Below are 13,517 nucleotides of genomic sequence, written 5' to 3'. Positions count from 1 at the left end.
GTCGCTAGTCCATCACGAACTGAGGAGAAAATTGTGGTGCAGGAAAAAAATGTTAAGGTTATAAACCGAGTTTCAAATATTTACCTATTTAACATTTTTTTTTATTTTTAAAAATATTTTATTTATTTATTTGACAGAGATCACAAGTAGGCAGAGAGGCAGGCAGAGAGAGAGAGGAGGAAGCAGGCTCCCCGCAGAGCAGAGAGCCCGATGTGGGCCTCCATCCCAGGACCCTGAGATCATGACCTGAGCCGAAGGCAAAGGATTTAACCTACTGAGCCACCCAGGTGCCCCACACTTTAACATTATTCAAAGGTCTGGTTATTAGTGCCTTTTAAAACAAACTAAATGCAGGGGCACTGACTAGCTCAGTGAGTGGAATATGTGACTCGGCCTCCCGTTAAGTTAGAGCCCCATGTTGGGCATAGCAATCACTTAAAAATAAAATCTTAAAAAAAAGTTTTTTAGGGGCACCTGGGTGGCTCAGTGGGTTAAACATCTGCCTTTGGCTCAGGCCATGATCTCAGAGTCCTGAGTTGGGGTTTCCTGCCCAGTGCAGGTGTCTGCTTCTTCCTTGGACCCTCCCCCCAACTCGTGCGCACGCACGAACTCTCTCTCAAATAAAATCTTTTAAAAAATTATTAAAAACAAACTAAATGCAGAAAAGATAATAATAAGATTAGTTTTTTATGTGTAACTTGATTGCATTGAATAATAATTTTATAGTAGTCACAGATAGTGTTGTGACTACTATATGTAGTAGTACTATGTCACAGAAGCTACTGCAAAGGCCACCCTAAAACTGATGTTCAGATTACGAGGTTATTGAGGGGAAATACAGTATTTTGAGTATTTCTCCTGGTGAAATTATTACAGTATTATAGTATTATGAGATAGTGAATGGGGGTGGTAGTAGAAGGAGCAGTGGTTTTCTTACATTGGGCCTTAAGAAATTTGTCTCTGAGGAGGTAATATTTGAGCTCATCAAGGATGACAAGGAGTCAGCTGTGTGCCTCTGAGGAAAGAACATTCCAGAGGTCCTAGGTTGGCCTGATGCACAGCAAGGCCACTGCAGCTAGAACCATAAGAGTGAGGTTGGGAGGTACATAGGGCCAGGGAATGAGGATCAGCTAAGTCTTTGGAGGGTTTTAAGCAGAGGAACGGTGTGATCTAATTTACCTGATAGGGATGGAGTTGACACTGTCTCTGACAAGAAAGCAGACAAAAATCAAACAGCATGTTGGGTACTTTGTTAGGAGAAGCTAGGGCCATGGGAAGTGCAGGAATTTAGCCAACATTAGAGCTAGGCTTAACTATAGGTCTTTAGCATGTGCAATGAATCTGAAACTTATCAAAAGATTTGTCTACTTTCTGCTTTTTTTCTCCACCCCCTTTCCACGGAATAATATGAAAGAACTGTACACTGATTTCAGCTCTCAGATTATTAAACCTTCCCCAGCTTTGGAGCTATTACTTTGGGGGGGGGGGCAGTGCTTAGGAGCAGAGAGGATTCTGCTTGAAAGAACTTTTTCCATGGGCTGGGGAAGTTATTCTGACCCATTTTATTTCTCCCAGGGAAGAAACAGGTGACACTAAATACATCCATGTAAAATCCCAGCAGTTCAACAGAAGGTTGTTCTTGAGTGGCAACATTTTTAAACAAGTAAGGAGCATGCTTCTGAATCGGGCGCCTTTCTTCCGAGATACATTGCAGCTGTTGCAAGCTGCATTTATTGCAAAGTGTGAAATGTATCTTTCTGTGAAGGGAACACAAAGTCTTTGGTAACTTAGTGATGATGGGGGGAGGGTAAGATATTGTTGGGAAAGGGTAGGTGGTGGAACTAGGTAATGGAGATGGTGGAGACAGGCCATCACTTTAATGCTCCGTCCATCTAACATGGTAACCATGGGTTACCAGGAGCCGCTCACTATTCAGCCACTCTTCTAGATGGAGTCGTAGGTAAGGCTCAACAGTACTTTTCCCTTCTAAGGTGTCTTGGTCTGGCCCACGCCATCTCACGTAGGCATCAGGGCCTTCTGCCCCACTCCCCTTTCTTCTCATCACTGGTCTGTCCTGGCCAGAGACATCTGCCCGCCAGGTAAGGAGCTGACAGAGATCGTCTGCGGTCCACCCTCTGGGTGCTGCAACTGCAGAACAAATGATCAGGCCGGCCACCTCGGAGCAGAACACCAGGGCCTTCCTTTGCTCACAGGGTCTCTCCTCTGTCTCCAGCCTTCGCCCTCCCAAGAAGCCTGCTTGCCTCCTCCCCTTTTCGACTGGTTAAAAACGAGCCCAGGAAGGGAGGAAACCTGCCCGGACTGCCACATTCAGTCCAGGGATGGACTCTGCCTGGGCCCGACCGCCGCCTGCTAAGGGAGCCCCTCGGGTGCCCACCGCCCTGCCGCAGCCCCCGCTGTCCCTTCCCTACCCTTCCCAGACCTGGCTCCTGTGCGCCTATTTAGGGCAGAAGGAGCCCCAAGACTGCCGGCACCTGCGGCCTCTCCAACCACGCGGGCGGCCCCGCCCACCAGGCGGAGGTTTAAAGGGCCGAGCGGGACCGACCCGGCGCAACGCCCCTCCCCGCTCCCGCCGCTCGCCCAGGCCGCACCCACTTGGGGGCGGCGCGCCCGGACCTATTTCTCCCGCGGCGGGCGCGGCCGCTTTAAGCGGGGGCGGGACTGCACGGCGGCGGTGGCTGCGGCGGCGAGGGCTTCGCTGGGGGTCGCGGGCTGGGTCTGCAGGAGGCCCGCCGCCGAGCTTAGGGTAAGCGCGGGCCGGTGCGAGAGGGCGGCGGAACGGCCCCGGGAGGCGCGCGCGGAGGCCCGGGCCGGTGCGGCGGGTCTCCAGCGTGGGGAGGCCTCTGCGGCGCGGCGGCTCCGCGCAGCGACAGAGGTAGGCTCCTTGCGCCCGGTCCACCCGGCCATCCCCTCCCGGTACCCACCGGTGCCCAGCCCGGCAGGCCGAAGCCGGCGGCCGCCCTGTAGCCTCCCGCTGCTTGGCCGTGCTGAGGAGCTCTGGGAGGCGGAGGGCTAGCGGCGCGAGAATTGGCCCTCGGCGCTCGCCGTACCGCGGCCTGGAGGGCGGACGCTGGGTGTCCGGAGACGGCGACAAAAGGAGGGAAACGGCGAGCCGTTTGAGACCTGGGAGAGAGAGTGTGGGTTTGGGGCCCCGTTCCCCCAGAATCGCCCCCAGGCCAGCCTGGCACCCCCGGCCTCCACGCAGGCCCCTGGCTCGTCCGGCCCGGCGCGGAGAGCGAAGGTAGCGGCCAAGACAGCGCCCCCTCTGGCGCGGCGGCGCTGCCTCAGGCTCGGCGCGGTGGGGCGGGGCGGCGGGGCCGTTTGTCCGTCCGTGCGCGGGCGCGGCGCCGGCCTTCCCACCTGGGCCAGGACGAGGGGGCCCGACGGAGGCCAGGCCCTCGGCCCCCGGCGTCTTCGAGCCGCTCTCCCACGGACAGGCGCGATGGGCCGTTTTCCCTTCTCAGGCCCACGCCTCCTCCCCCCACGGCCCGGCAGGAACGCGGGGCCTGGCCTTTTGGGGCCCCGGGAAATAGAAGAGTGAACCGACTTGGGTGAAAGAGGGGGTTCAAGTTTTAAGGAGTTCGGGCACGACCACAAGTTTCGTAGGCACGGACAGGCCCTGACCCTGCTCTTGGGTCCCTGGGGATGGGGATGCGGGGGGAGGGGGGCGGCATTCGTGTTTGGCGGAGGGCGTGCGTCCTCAAAGAGGAAGCAGTCGTCAGGTCATCCAGCGGGGCTGACAGGGTGCCTCTCTTCAGTCCCGGAGAGTTTTCCTGCTCTGAGTCGGAGGAGGGCGAGAGAGCAGCAGTCGGCGTCTTCTCTGCATGGGAGAAGTGCTTTTGGTGTCTCGAAGAGAGTGGCCCCAAGAGGCTGTGTGGAGTCAGGGTGTCCCCGTCACTTGGGAGCAGAAGTGAGAGCAGCTAAGGGAGGGCTTCCGGTAGGGAGGGCTTTTGAAAGGCCTGCAGAAAGGAGGAGAAAATTAAGTCATGAAGCTGCCTCCTGATGCAGAGTGGAATTAGACGGTTATATATACAAGGAGGATGCGTAAAAGCAAATTCCCCAGGTTCTCAAGATACTTTTGTGAGCTCTTAAAACAGAAACCAGGTCTCCCTCTGTGTAGGTGTCAGCCTGGAGAGGTAGTTCTTCAAGTGTGGTCCTCAGCAACTTGAAGCATGCATGCATTCATTCATTCATTCATTCAGGCAGCATTTCCTGAGTGCCTGCTTTGTGCTAGCTGCAGGCAAAATCTACAGCTTCCCGGGCCCCTCACTGACCCACAGTCTCTGGGTAGTGCTGGGAGGTTCACCTTTGGCACCTGGTGATCTTAGTGCACACTGAAGTGTGAAAACCAGTCACCTAGGGTGGAGGTTGCCCAATCCAGTCAGCTGCCTTTTTTTTAATTGTCGTTTTAAGATATTTGTTTTTATTTTTAAAAGATTTTATTATTTGACAGAGAGAGATCACAAGTAGGCAGAGAGGCTGGTGGGGGGGTGGAGCAGGATCCCTGCTGAGCAGAGAGCCCGATGCAGGGGCTCGATCCCAGGACCCTGAGATCATGACCTGAGCCAAAGGTAGAGGCTTAACCCACTGAGCCACCCAGGCGCCCCAAGATTTTTATTTTTAAGCAATCTCTGCACCCAACGTGGGGCTCGAGCTTACAACCCCAAGACCAAGAGTTGCATGTTCTACAGATTGAGCCTGTTAGGTGCCCCTCAGCTACCTCTTTTTACTTGGCCCACGAACTAAGAATTTTTACGTTTTTAAATGGTTGAGGAAAGTTGAAAAAAGAGTAATGTTTCATGGCATTTAAGAATTATATGACATTGAAATTTCAGTGTCCGTAAATACAGTTTTATGGATCACAGCCATGCTCTTCCATTTATGTGGTCCACGGCTGTTTTCTGGCTGTAACAGAGCTGAGTAGTTTTGATAGAGACCCCAAAGTCTGAAATATTTACTGTCTGGCTTACAGAGAGGTTGTCCACCCCTGGCCTAGGGAAAGAAGGATAAAGAGTAAGGGAGGGAAAAGCCTTTGTTTATAAAAATCGTGTTTAGAAATTAATAGGAAAAATGGGTGCAAGTAAATTTTACTTTCAATAAAGCAGAGGGAATAGTATTGTGGGTTAATTAAAAAGTATTTAGCTTAATACAGCCATTTAGATATGATTTTCATAACGACGGTGAGCCTGTGCCTTCAATAAGTTGGCTTCTTTTCATAGGCTTCATATGCTTCTTTTCATAGGCTGGGTGAACTCATGGGCCTGATACTTTTCTCTTGAGAAACACACCAACTCAAAAGAAAAATGGCATTTGTTGCAACGCAGGGGGCCACGGTGGTTGACCAAACCACCCTCATGAAAAAATACCTTCAGTTTGTGGCAGCTCTCACGGATGTAAATACACGTGAGTTAATCCTTCTTGTCATTAAGAAATGCGTTATGGTGACTCATTCATCTCGGTTCAGATGATTTGTACATTGAGATGAACAGATATTCTTACCCTAAATTTCCCATTCTCTGCCTTGTGGAGAAGCAAAGTGATGAACATTACTACCTGGAGCCCCAAAGAGGCACGTGTGTGTGTGTATGTGTGTGTGTGTGTTTATCCTTGTCTGTGCATGCACACGTACGTCTGAGAGTGTGAATGTGTGTGAGTGGTTGTAGGGAAACTAGTTATGTGCCTTCTGTTGGACTGTGACAGTGAAACTGATAAGATCTGATTGCTTCTCTTAAGTTGTTAAATCCATTAGTTTTGTGAAGATCCTTAATGTAATTTCGATTACCTGACGACTTGTTTTGTCATTCACAGCTGATGAAACAAAATTAAAAATGATGCAAGAAGTTAGTGAAAATTTTGAGGTATGAGTTTAATGTATATTTTTCTTATTACGAGGTAAATATTTACGTGAACTTGGCCAGTCGCTTCTGTGTCAATCTTACGAGTGAGTCAAAAATCGTTCTGTTAATGTGATTTATGTTATTTCAGAACTGAAATTTGATGTGTGCATAGTGTTGTCCAGCTTCTTCACACTGGTGACTGTGAACTTCAAATGATGTTGAGGGATGTTGCTTTGGTTTTGGTGGTTAAACTTTTTTCTATCTTGAGAGGCATAAACTTGCAGGATGCCCTCAGACTTACACTGTAGAGTCATTACTTTCAGGTGTGTTATTGTGGACTGAGAGCACTTGGGTGACCTTGACCAGTTCCTCTTTCCGAGCCTCAAGTTCCACGATTTCCCAGCGGACCGTGGGTCCTCGGGCTCTGTTCACTTTTCTTCAGTCTTCCTTTGTTCTCTGGATCGGATGATTTCCATTATCTGCCCTCAGGTTTGCTGTTTCTGTGTCTTCTCCAGTGGGCTGAGAGGTTGTAAGGTTTCAATTTTTTTTTTTTTTTTTTGGTAAGGTTTCAATTTATTTTTTATATTTTTTTGTTTCAGTTCTTGTACTTTCAGTTTTAGAGTTTCCATTTGGTTCTTTCAGATTTCCTTTCTTTAAGAGATTATCATCATGTACCAACATCGTCTTGTTGTTGTTCTTTTTGGACTGCTTTATAATGACTGCGTTAAAGTCTTTAATAAATCCAACATTTGGGCTAGATGAGGGTTAGTTTCTACTGACTATGGGTCACATTATCCTGTTTCTTGCATTGTCTAGTAGTTTTTGATAATATGGCAAATACTATATGTGAAGTATAGGGACTCTGGATTCTGCTACCTTCCTCTGAAGAGTACTGATATTTTGATTGTGATAGGCAGTTCAGTTCCTATCTGATCTCCTCGAACATGTGTAGGCTTGGTTTTATGCTGTGGCGTAAGAGGATCTGTGGAAAGCTAAGGTGTTCACCAGATCTCTCTAACTTGGTGGGATTCAACCTCCAAACTCCAGCTCCCCATGGATACCATCAGAGGTTGATTTTAGGCTTGGCTTGTTTTAGAGGTCTAGAATAGGTCTTCCTCTAGGGCATGGTTCTTCCTCGGCTGAATGTCTGGGTGGATTTTTGGGGGGGGGGGTGTTGTTTTTTTGTTTTTGTTTTTCTTAAAGATTTTATTTGAGGGACGCCTGGGTGGCTCAGTTGGTTAAGCCGCTGCCTTCGGCTCAGGTCATGATCCCAGGATCCTGGGATCGAGTCCCGCATCGGGCTCCTTGTCCAGCAGGGAGCTTGCTTCTCTCTCGACCTCTGCCTGCCACTCTGCCTGCTTGTGCTCTCTTTATGACAAATAAATAAAGAAAATCTTAAAAAAAAGAAAATCTTAAAAAAAATTTTTATTTGATAGAGAGCTCAAGTAGGCAGAGCATCAGGGAGAGGGAGAAGCGGGTTCCCCACTGAGCAGAGAGCCCAATGCGGGGCTTGATCCCAGGACCCTGGGATCATGACCTGAGCCGAAGGCAGCCCCTTAACTGACTGAACCACCCAGGTACCCCTGGATGTCTGGGGTGTTAAAGAGGTGTTAGGAACATGTTTGCACTGTGTCCAGGCTGGAACTCCACCATCCTACAACATTGCTGGGCCTCTCGTACCTCTTCAGATCTCTCAGTCCCAAAGCTGTCAACTGTCTGGTGACAGTTCAGGTGGTCTTGCCTCATCTTACTTATATGTGCAGTCCAGTCCTCAGTCAAGGTCTCAGAGAAGACCATTGCCCGTAGTTCTGTTTCTCTGGGGCTCTGCTTTGCAGATTCCGGCCACCTGGACTGCTTGGAACTCTTGTTAGCTCCTCATGTTGGCAGGGCCCGCCTGCTGAGCCCCAGTCAGGACGTCTGGAGGGACTCAGGCGGAGAGCCACGGTGGCCACATAAGCTCCCCTTCTCCTGGAGACTGTGGTCTGGCCCTGCCACTTGTTCAGCATCTGAAAACCATTCTCTGTTTTGTTTTTTGTTTTTTGTTTTTGCCCAACTTTATGGTTAGTTGTGTGCTGTTAGTTTCATAGGCAGGAGAAAAAGTCACATTTCTTATTTTTAATGTGGGGATAATAAAACATTTCTCAGTTAATGTGATTAAGAACAGCAGATAAAATGTTTTTAGCTTTTGGCATGGTCATTTGAATTACAAAGGATCAAATAAATCCTAGTGGGAATGAATCAGGGCCCTACTCTGTAGCACTGGATAGTATTTCAGTTCAGTGGGAGGTTTTTTTGGTGGTTTTATTTTAAGTAGACAGTTTTTAAGGACTTGTTGCCTTGAACTGAGCTGGGGAGAAAAAAAATCCTGAGATATTTCAAGTTGGAGCTAAAGAGCTTTCTCTTCTTCCCAAGCTGCTAACGCAAGCTGTTAAAAAAAAAAACAAACACACACACACACACACACACACACACACCAAAAAACAAAAAAAGCTAAAAAAAAGAGGTGGAGGGAGGACGTGATAGGCGTGCATTCTGCATTTTTGGAAGAACTGCTAAGTGAGAACCATAGCCTCAGCAGCTTTGAGAGGATGAAGTCATGGGGAGCTGGTGAACCCACAGAAAGGAGCGCTTGTTTCAGGCCTCTGCGTGTGGGCCTGGGGCTGTCCGCCATAAGTGTCCCACCCCTTTCTCTCCTGTCTGGCAGTTAGCAAGTTAATTTCTGACTTTGGTCACAGACACATTGATTAAATTCACAGAACCAAAAGGCAATGAAGCAGTCCGTGTACTTGGGGCTTTCGAAAATTGTGACTTTGGAAATCTGTTTGATAGAAACATTGGCCTTCCATGAAATTCAGGTGACTAAGCCCTTCAAAGAATTAAATACTAGAGTGACCCGCAGTAGGTAATTCTAAATTACCACCACTACCGCCCCAGAAGAATGTTAGAATGAGGTGAGCAAAATTAACAAAAGAAAGATCCCAATGCCTTCGGGAGTCTTAAATACATTTCACGGAGCACTTAGGAAAAAAATTGTGGGCTAAGTAAATGTTCTATGGGCCATCTTTCAGGACTGGAAATAAAGGAACCTTCAGGTTAGAACTGCCACGAAAAGTTCATTTGGGTCAGAAAGCTGGGGGCTGAGTTGAAATCCTGGCAGAATAACCAGGCAGCTTGCGGAATGAATCTTTTTAATCAGAGGAACTTGAAACTATGTTGAAACCTATGGGAGCAGCGGTCGGTATGGGCTCATGTGCCAAGGAGCTTGATTTTTTGGTAACCGTGATAACGTTCCAGTGGGAATCTTCTGGTTCCTTAAGCCCTTGAATGTGGGTATTTTGTAAAAAGCCTTAAGCTTTCGGGGTTCAGGTTTCTGCCCCCCAGTGAATTCCCAGCCTGCTTGGGGAGAGGCTAGGCTGGGAGGTACCTGAGGGCTTTTCCCACTGGTGTTCAGTGTGAGTGGAGCCCTGGGTTTGGGCCTGGGAGCCTGGTGCTCAGGCCTACCTTCCAAGAATCCCACTACTATCTTTCTTGGCTCCTGTGGCAACACTTTTCTGGTTTTCATCTGTTCTTTCTCTTCCTTCATAGACTCCTCTTCCAAGATTACTTTATAATGGTAGAAAACCCCACATCTTTATCTGCAGCCCAGATCTATGTCTGGAGTTTCAGACACTTGTATTTAATTAACTGCCCAGATGCCTCCCTCAAGGGCCTGTCAGGCTCATGATAGTAACACCTGAACCTCTTGCTCTCGTGCTCCCACCTCCTGCGGGGCTCAGCTAGTTCATAATTTTGTGCCTTTGTGTAGGCTTTTCTTAGAACTTTCTTTTCCACTTTTTCACACGGTTAACCCCTGCTCGCCTTTTAGGCTTTAGTGTAAACATTGCCTCTTGAGGACGGCATTCTCTGCTCTTGGTTCCATCTAGCACTTAGTGTTCCCTTAGTTGCCAGTATTTCCTCCATCATAATTCTGTATTGTTCTTTTTCTTATCTGTTTTCCCAGTACATGACTGCCTCTCCCATCTCAGAGGGCATAAATTGTATCAACTCTTTCTCTCTCTCTCTTTTTTTTTTTTTTAAAGATTGATTGATTTTTAGAGAGCGTGCACATGGGCAAGCACGAGTTGGGGGAGGGACAGAGGGAGAGAAGAGATTCCTAAGCAGACTCCCCGCTGAGTGCAGAGCCTGACATGGGGCTCGATCTCACGATCCGGAGATCATGAATGGAGCCAAAGCCAAGAGTTAGACCCTCAACCAACCGAGCCACCCGGGTGCCCTCTGTTTTCTTCATCGTATCCTCACTGAGCACATGATAGAGCCTCAGTGACTGTTGAGTGGGCAGGTGAGGTCTTAAAAGGCGAAAGGACTTGGCTGTTAAAGACACTCAATTTCCAACCACTTCTAAAGCCAATGGACTGACACTCAGCAAGTTTTATGACCTCTCTGAGCCTCTTTATCCGTGATACGGAGATAATACTTCACCTTGGGCTCACGAGGACTGAGTGAGAAAGAGTGAGAAAACACAGCTCAGTATTTAGCACACGGGGGCTCTGGTAATAACACCGGATGATATCAATGACCATTTACTGTAGAGCATTTACTGCGTCCTCAATTAACTCACGTAATCTCCACGTCATTCCGTAAGGCGGGAAATGATACACAGTCAACAGATGGGGGCACGTTGGCACAGAGGCTGGGTGACCGCCCCAGGTTCCCACTTCCTAAGCAGGATCCAGAAAGTGCTTAGGACGCGTTTTACTGCGCCGTCTCCAGGCTGGATGTTCATTTCCAATTCTCCTCTTAAAGTCAGTGCTGGGATTGATAAGAGATGAGGTTAGATTATTATCTAATTAATACGGATCTGACCAATAAATTTGCTTTTCAGAGTAGAAAAAGGTGCCAGTTTGTTTAAGCTCTTCATTTTCCACTTGAAGATGCTAAGATCTAGAAGGCAAAAGATCTTTCGGAGGGCTCAGACTTAGGTCGTGGCAGAGCTGGTCTCTAGGACAGGTGCCGGATTCCACCTTTTCCCCAGCATCAGTATGTGTACTTTGAACAGTAAATTTTAACATTCACTTCCTATCTTAAATTGTACTTCAGAAGCAGTGATCATTTTACTTAAAACTGTTATCACTGAAGCATCTAAAAGCATTAAAAATTACTGTTGGCTTCGCTAACATGTTTTATGTTTTCTTGAGATTCCAATACATGAATTTGAAAGGAAGGTATGTCCACAAACTTAATGGGTTTTCTTTTATTTTTGCATAATTAGAATGTGACATCATCTCCTCAGTATTCCACGTTCCTGGAACATATCATCCCTCGATTTCTCACATTTCTTCAAGATGGAGAAGTTCAGTTTCTCCAGGAGAAACCAGCCCAGGTAATCTGTTCAGAAATGTCGGGGAGCAGGGGTATGTCATGCTGTAAGATCACAGGCATTTATGGATTAAAACACCTGAGAAAATTTAGGGTTCCACTTTATTTTTTTTTTAACTTTTTAATTTTTTAAAGATTTTATTTATTATTTATTTGACAGACAGAGATCACAAGTAGGCAGAGAGGCAGGCAGAGAGAGAGGAAGGGAAGCAGGCTCCCCGCTGAGCAGAGAGCCTGATGCGGGGCTGGATCCCAGGACCCTGGGATCATGACCTGAGCCGAAGGCAGAGGCTTTAACCCACTGAGCCACCCAGGCGCCCCAAGGGTTCTGCTTTAAAATAAGGTTTTGTCATGTGAGGATAACTCTATCCCCAACCATGCCCCATCGGTTAAGGTTTTTAATTTAAGTCATTCATATTTGCCAGGTGGTGATGTGTGTACACTGAGTTCAAATATCCACAAAAAGAAGGAATGATCCTTTAGTGACGCTCTCCATACCTAGTGCCTGCCTCTGCTCTTCTAGTTACAGTTCTCTTGACTTCTGACCAGTTTTTTGTTTTTTGTTTTTTTTTAAGGATTTTATTTATTTATTTGACAGAGATCACAAGTAGGCAGAGAGGCAGGCAGAGAGAGAGGAGGAAGCAGGCTCCCCGCTGACCAGAGAGCCCAACTTGGGGCTCAATTCCAGGACCCTGGGATCATGACCTGAGCCGAAGGCAGAGGCTTTAACCCACTGAGCCACCCAGGCGCCCCTGACCAGTTTTTATCTGTATCCTCGCCCACTCTTTGCACCCCCTTCCCCACCTTGATTATTTGAAGTCTCATACCAATTTTTTCTATGAATATATATATAATATAAAAATGTATATTATATATAAATATAAATAAGTCTTTAAAAATTGCCATAATGCCAGTGAAAGTTATGGCCTAATAAAGTTACTGGCACATTTTTATGTCGTACCAGTTAAAGGCCTACACCTTTGACCTACCTTTCAGTTGTCGGCTCCATCGCCCGAATCCTGAAAGCTTAGTCGGGTTGTGTAATCAATCATCGGGCCCAAGGGGGATCCGGAGAGAGGACTGTAGGAAGCAAACCCTGTTGGCGGGAGACCCCAAACCAAGTTCCGTTTGTGCCAGGCTCTTTCGTGTGAAACCCTCCAGACGTTCACACACTGGGGCCCTTCCTAACTAGGGAATAATGGTTAGTTGTGGAAGAGGAAAAGTTGGACTTGGTTCATTTGGTGCACAGCAGTAGAAATCTTGAAAACAGTGGTTTGTGGTACATACCTGGGATAACATTTTAGTAATTCACAGCATTATTTTTGAACTGGGGTCTGTCTTATAGTTTGGCATTTCCCAGTGCTGGCTGCAGATAGCCGTGTACCTTACAGAGAGTGAAAGAATGACTTGGGGCTCTTGGGAGGATTTGATACTGACCTTTTTTTATTTTCCCTTGCCAGCAACTACGGAAGCTAGTACTTGAAATAATTCACAGAATACCAACCAATGAACATCTTCGTCCTCATACAAAAAATGTTCTGTCTGTGATGTTTCGCTTTTTAGAGGTAATCTTTGAGAATTTTTTGTTACTTAGCCATATCTTGATTGTCACTGGTTTTCTTATTGTGGAATCTAGTATTACACAACTATTTCCCCTTTCACTAAAGTTCTGATTCACATGAGTAAAAATTTTCTTAATGTCTGTTTTCCCCCCATTTTGCTGACCAAATTACTAAGAAGTAGTATTAATTGAAGATGGTTTGTTTTGAGTCGGCAGGGAATTGACTACATATGGTGGAAATCTTTGGAAAGGGCTGGACTGGTAAACTCAGAGTTGCAAGGCTCTTTGACTTCGTGCTACTTTAGGCACAGTAGATGCTTATAAAGAGTTTCTCTGATTCTTCTGGTGAATCCTTCTGGCACCTGCCTATTACGTTAGCCTCGAAAATTGTTTTCTTGCTGTTCTTAATCACGATATGTTTAGAATTCTGTTGTGTTTCTGGGCCCCTTGGAAGGATGAGCTTTGGAGGGGATAGAGTTGGCTTCAGATCCGGCTCTAACTCATGTTGGCTGTATCATGTTAGCCATGTGGCTTACCTTCTCTGAGCACTAGCTTCCCGTGGGTAAGATGGGGAAGACACCCCATTCCAAGAGTGTTAAGTGTTTAGCCAGTGGTCCAATAAAAACCTACTGGGTTTTTCTGACAACATTTTCAAGCAATGAAGAAGTGTCATTTGGACCACTAAGACCTTCGCTCATAGTGTGACCTGCCTTAAGTGCCGTTTT

General features: G+C 47.2%; 1 protein-coding gene across 1 annotated transcript in view; it reads left to right on the top strand.

The window, feature by feature from the left end:
• Window positions 1-2,729: 2,729 nt before the first annotated feature.
• Window positions 2,730-13,517, top strand: part of TRRAP (transformation/transcription domain associated protein) — a 115,239-nt gene continuing 104,451 nt past the window's right edge. The window contains exons 1-5 of the mRNA XM_080829791.1: window positions 2,730-2,764; window positions 5,261-5,421; window positions 5,827-5,876; window positions 11,125-11,235; window positions 12,692-12,796. Coding sequence (XP_080685917.1) covers window positions 5,322-5,421; window positions 5,827-5,876; window positions 11,125-11,235; window positions 12,692-12,796 — 366 coding nt within the window. The 5' untranslated portion in view covers window positions 2,730-2,764; window positions 5,261-5,321. The remainder of the gene's footprint in view (window positions 2,765-5,260; window positions 5,422-5,826; window positions 5,877-11,124; window positions 11,236-12,691; window positions 12,797-13,517) is intronic.

This window comes from Martes martes (assembly GCF_963455335.1).
Source record: "Martes martes genome assembly, chromosome: 18".
In the NCBI taxonomy this organism is placed as follows: Eukaryota; Metazoa; Chordata; class Mammalia; order Carnivora; family Mustelidae; genus Martes; species Martes martes.
This window is presented reverse-complemented; position numbering and strand designations above follow the sequence as displayed.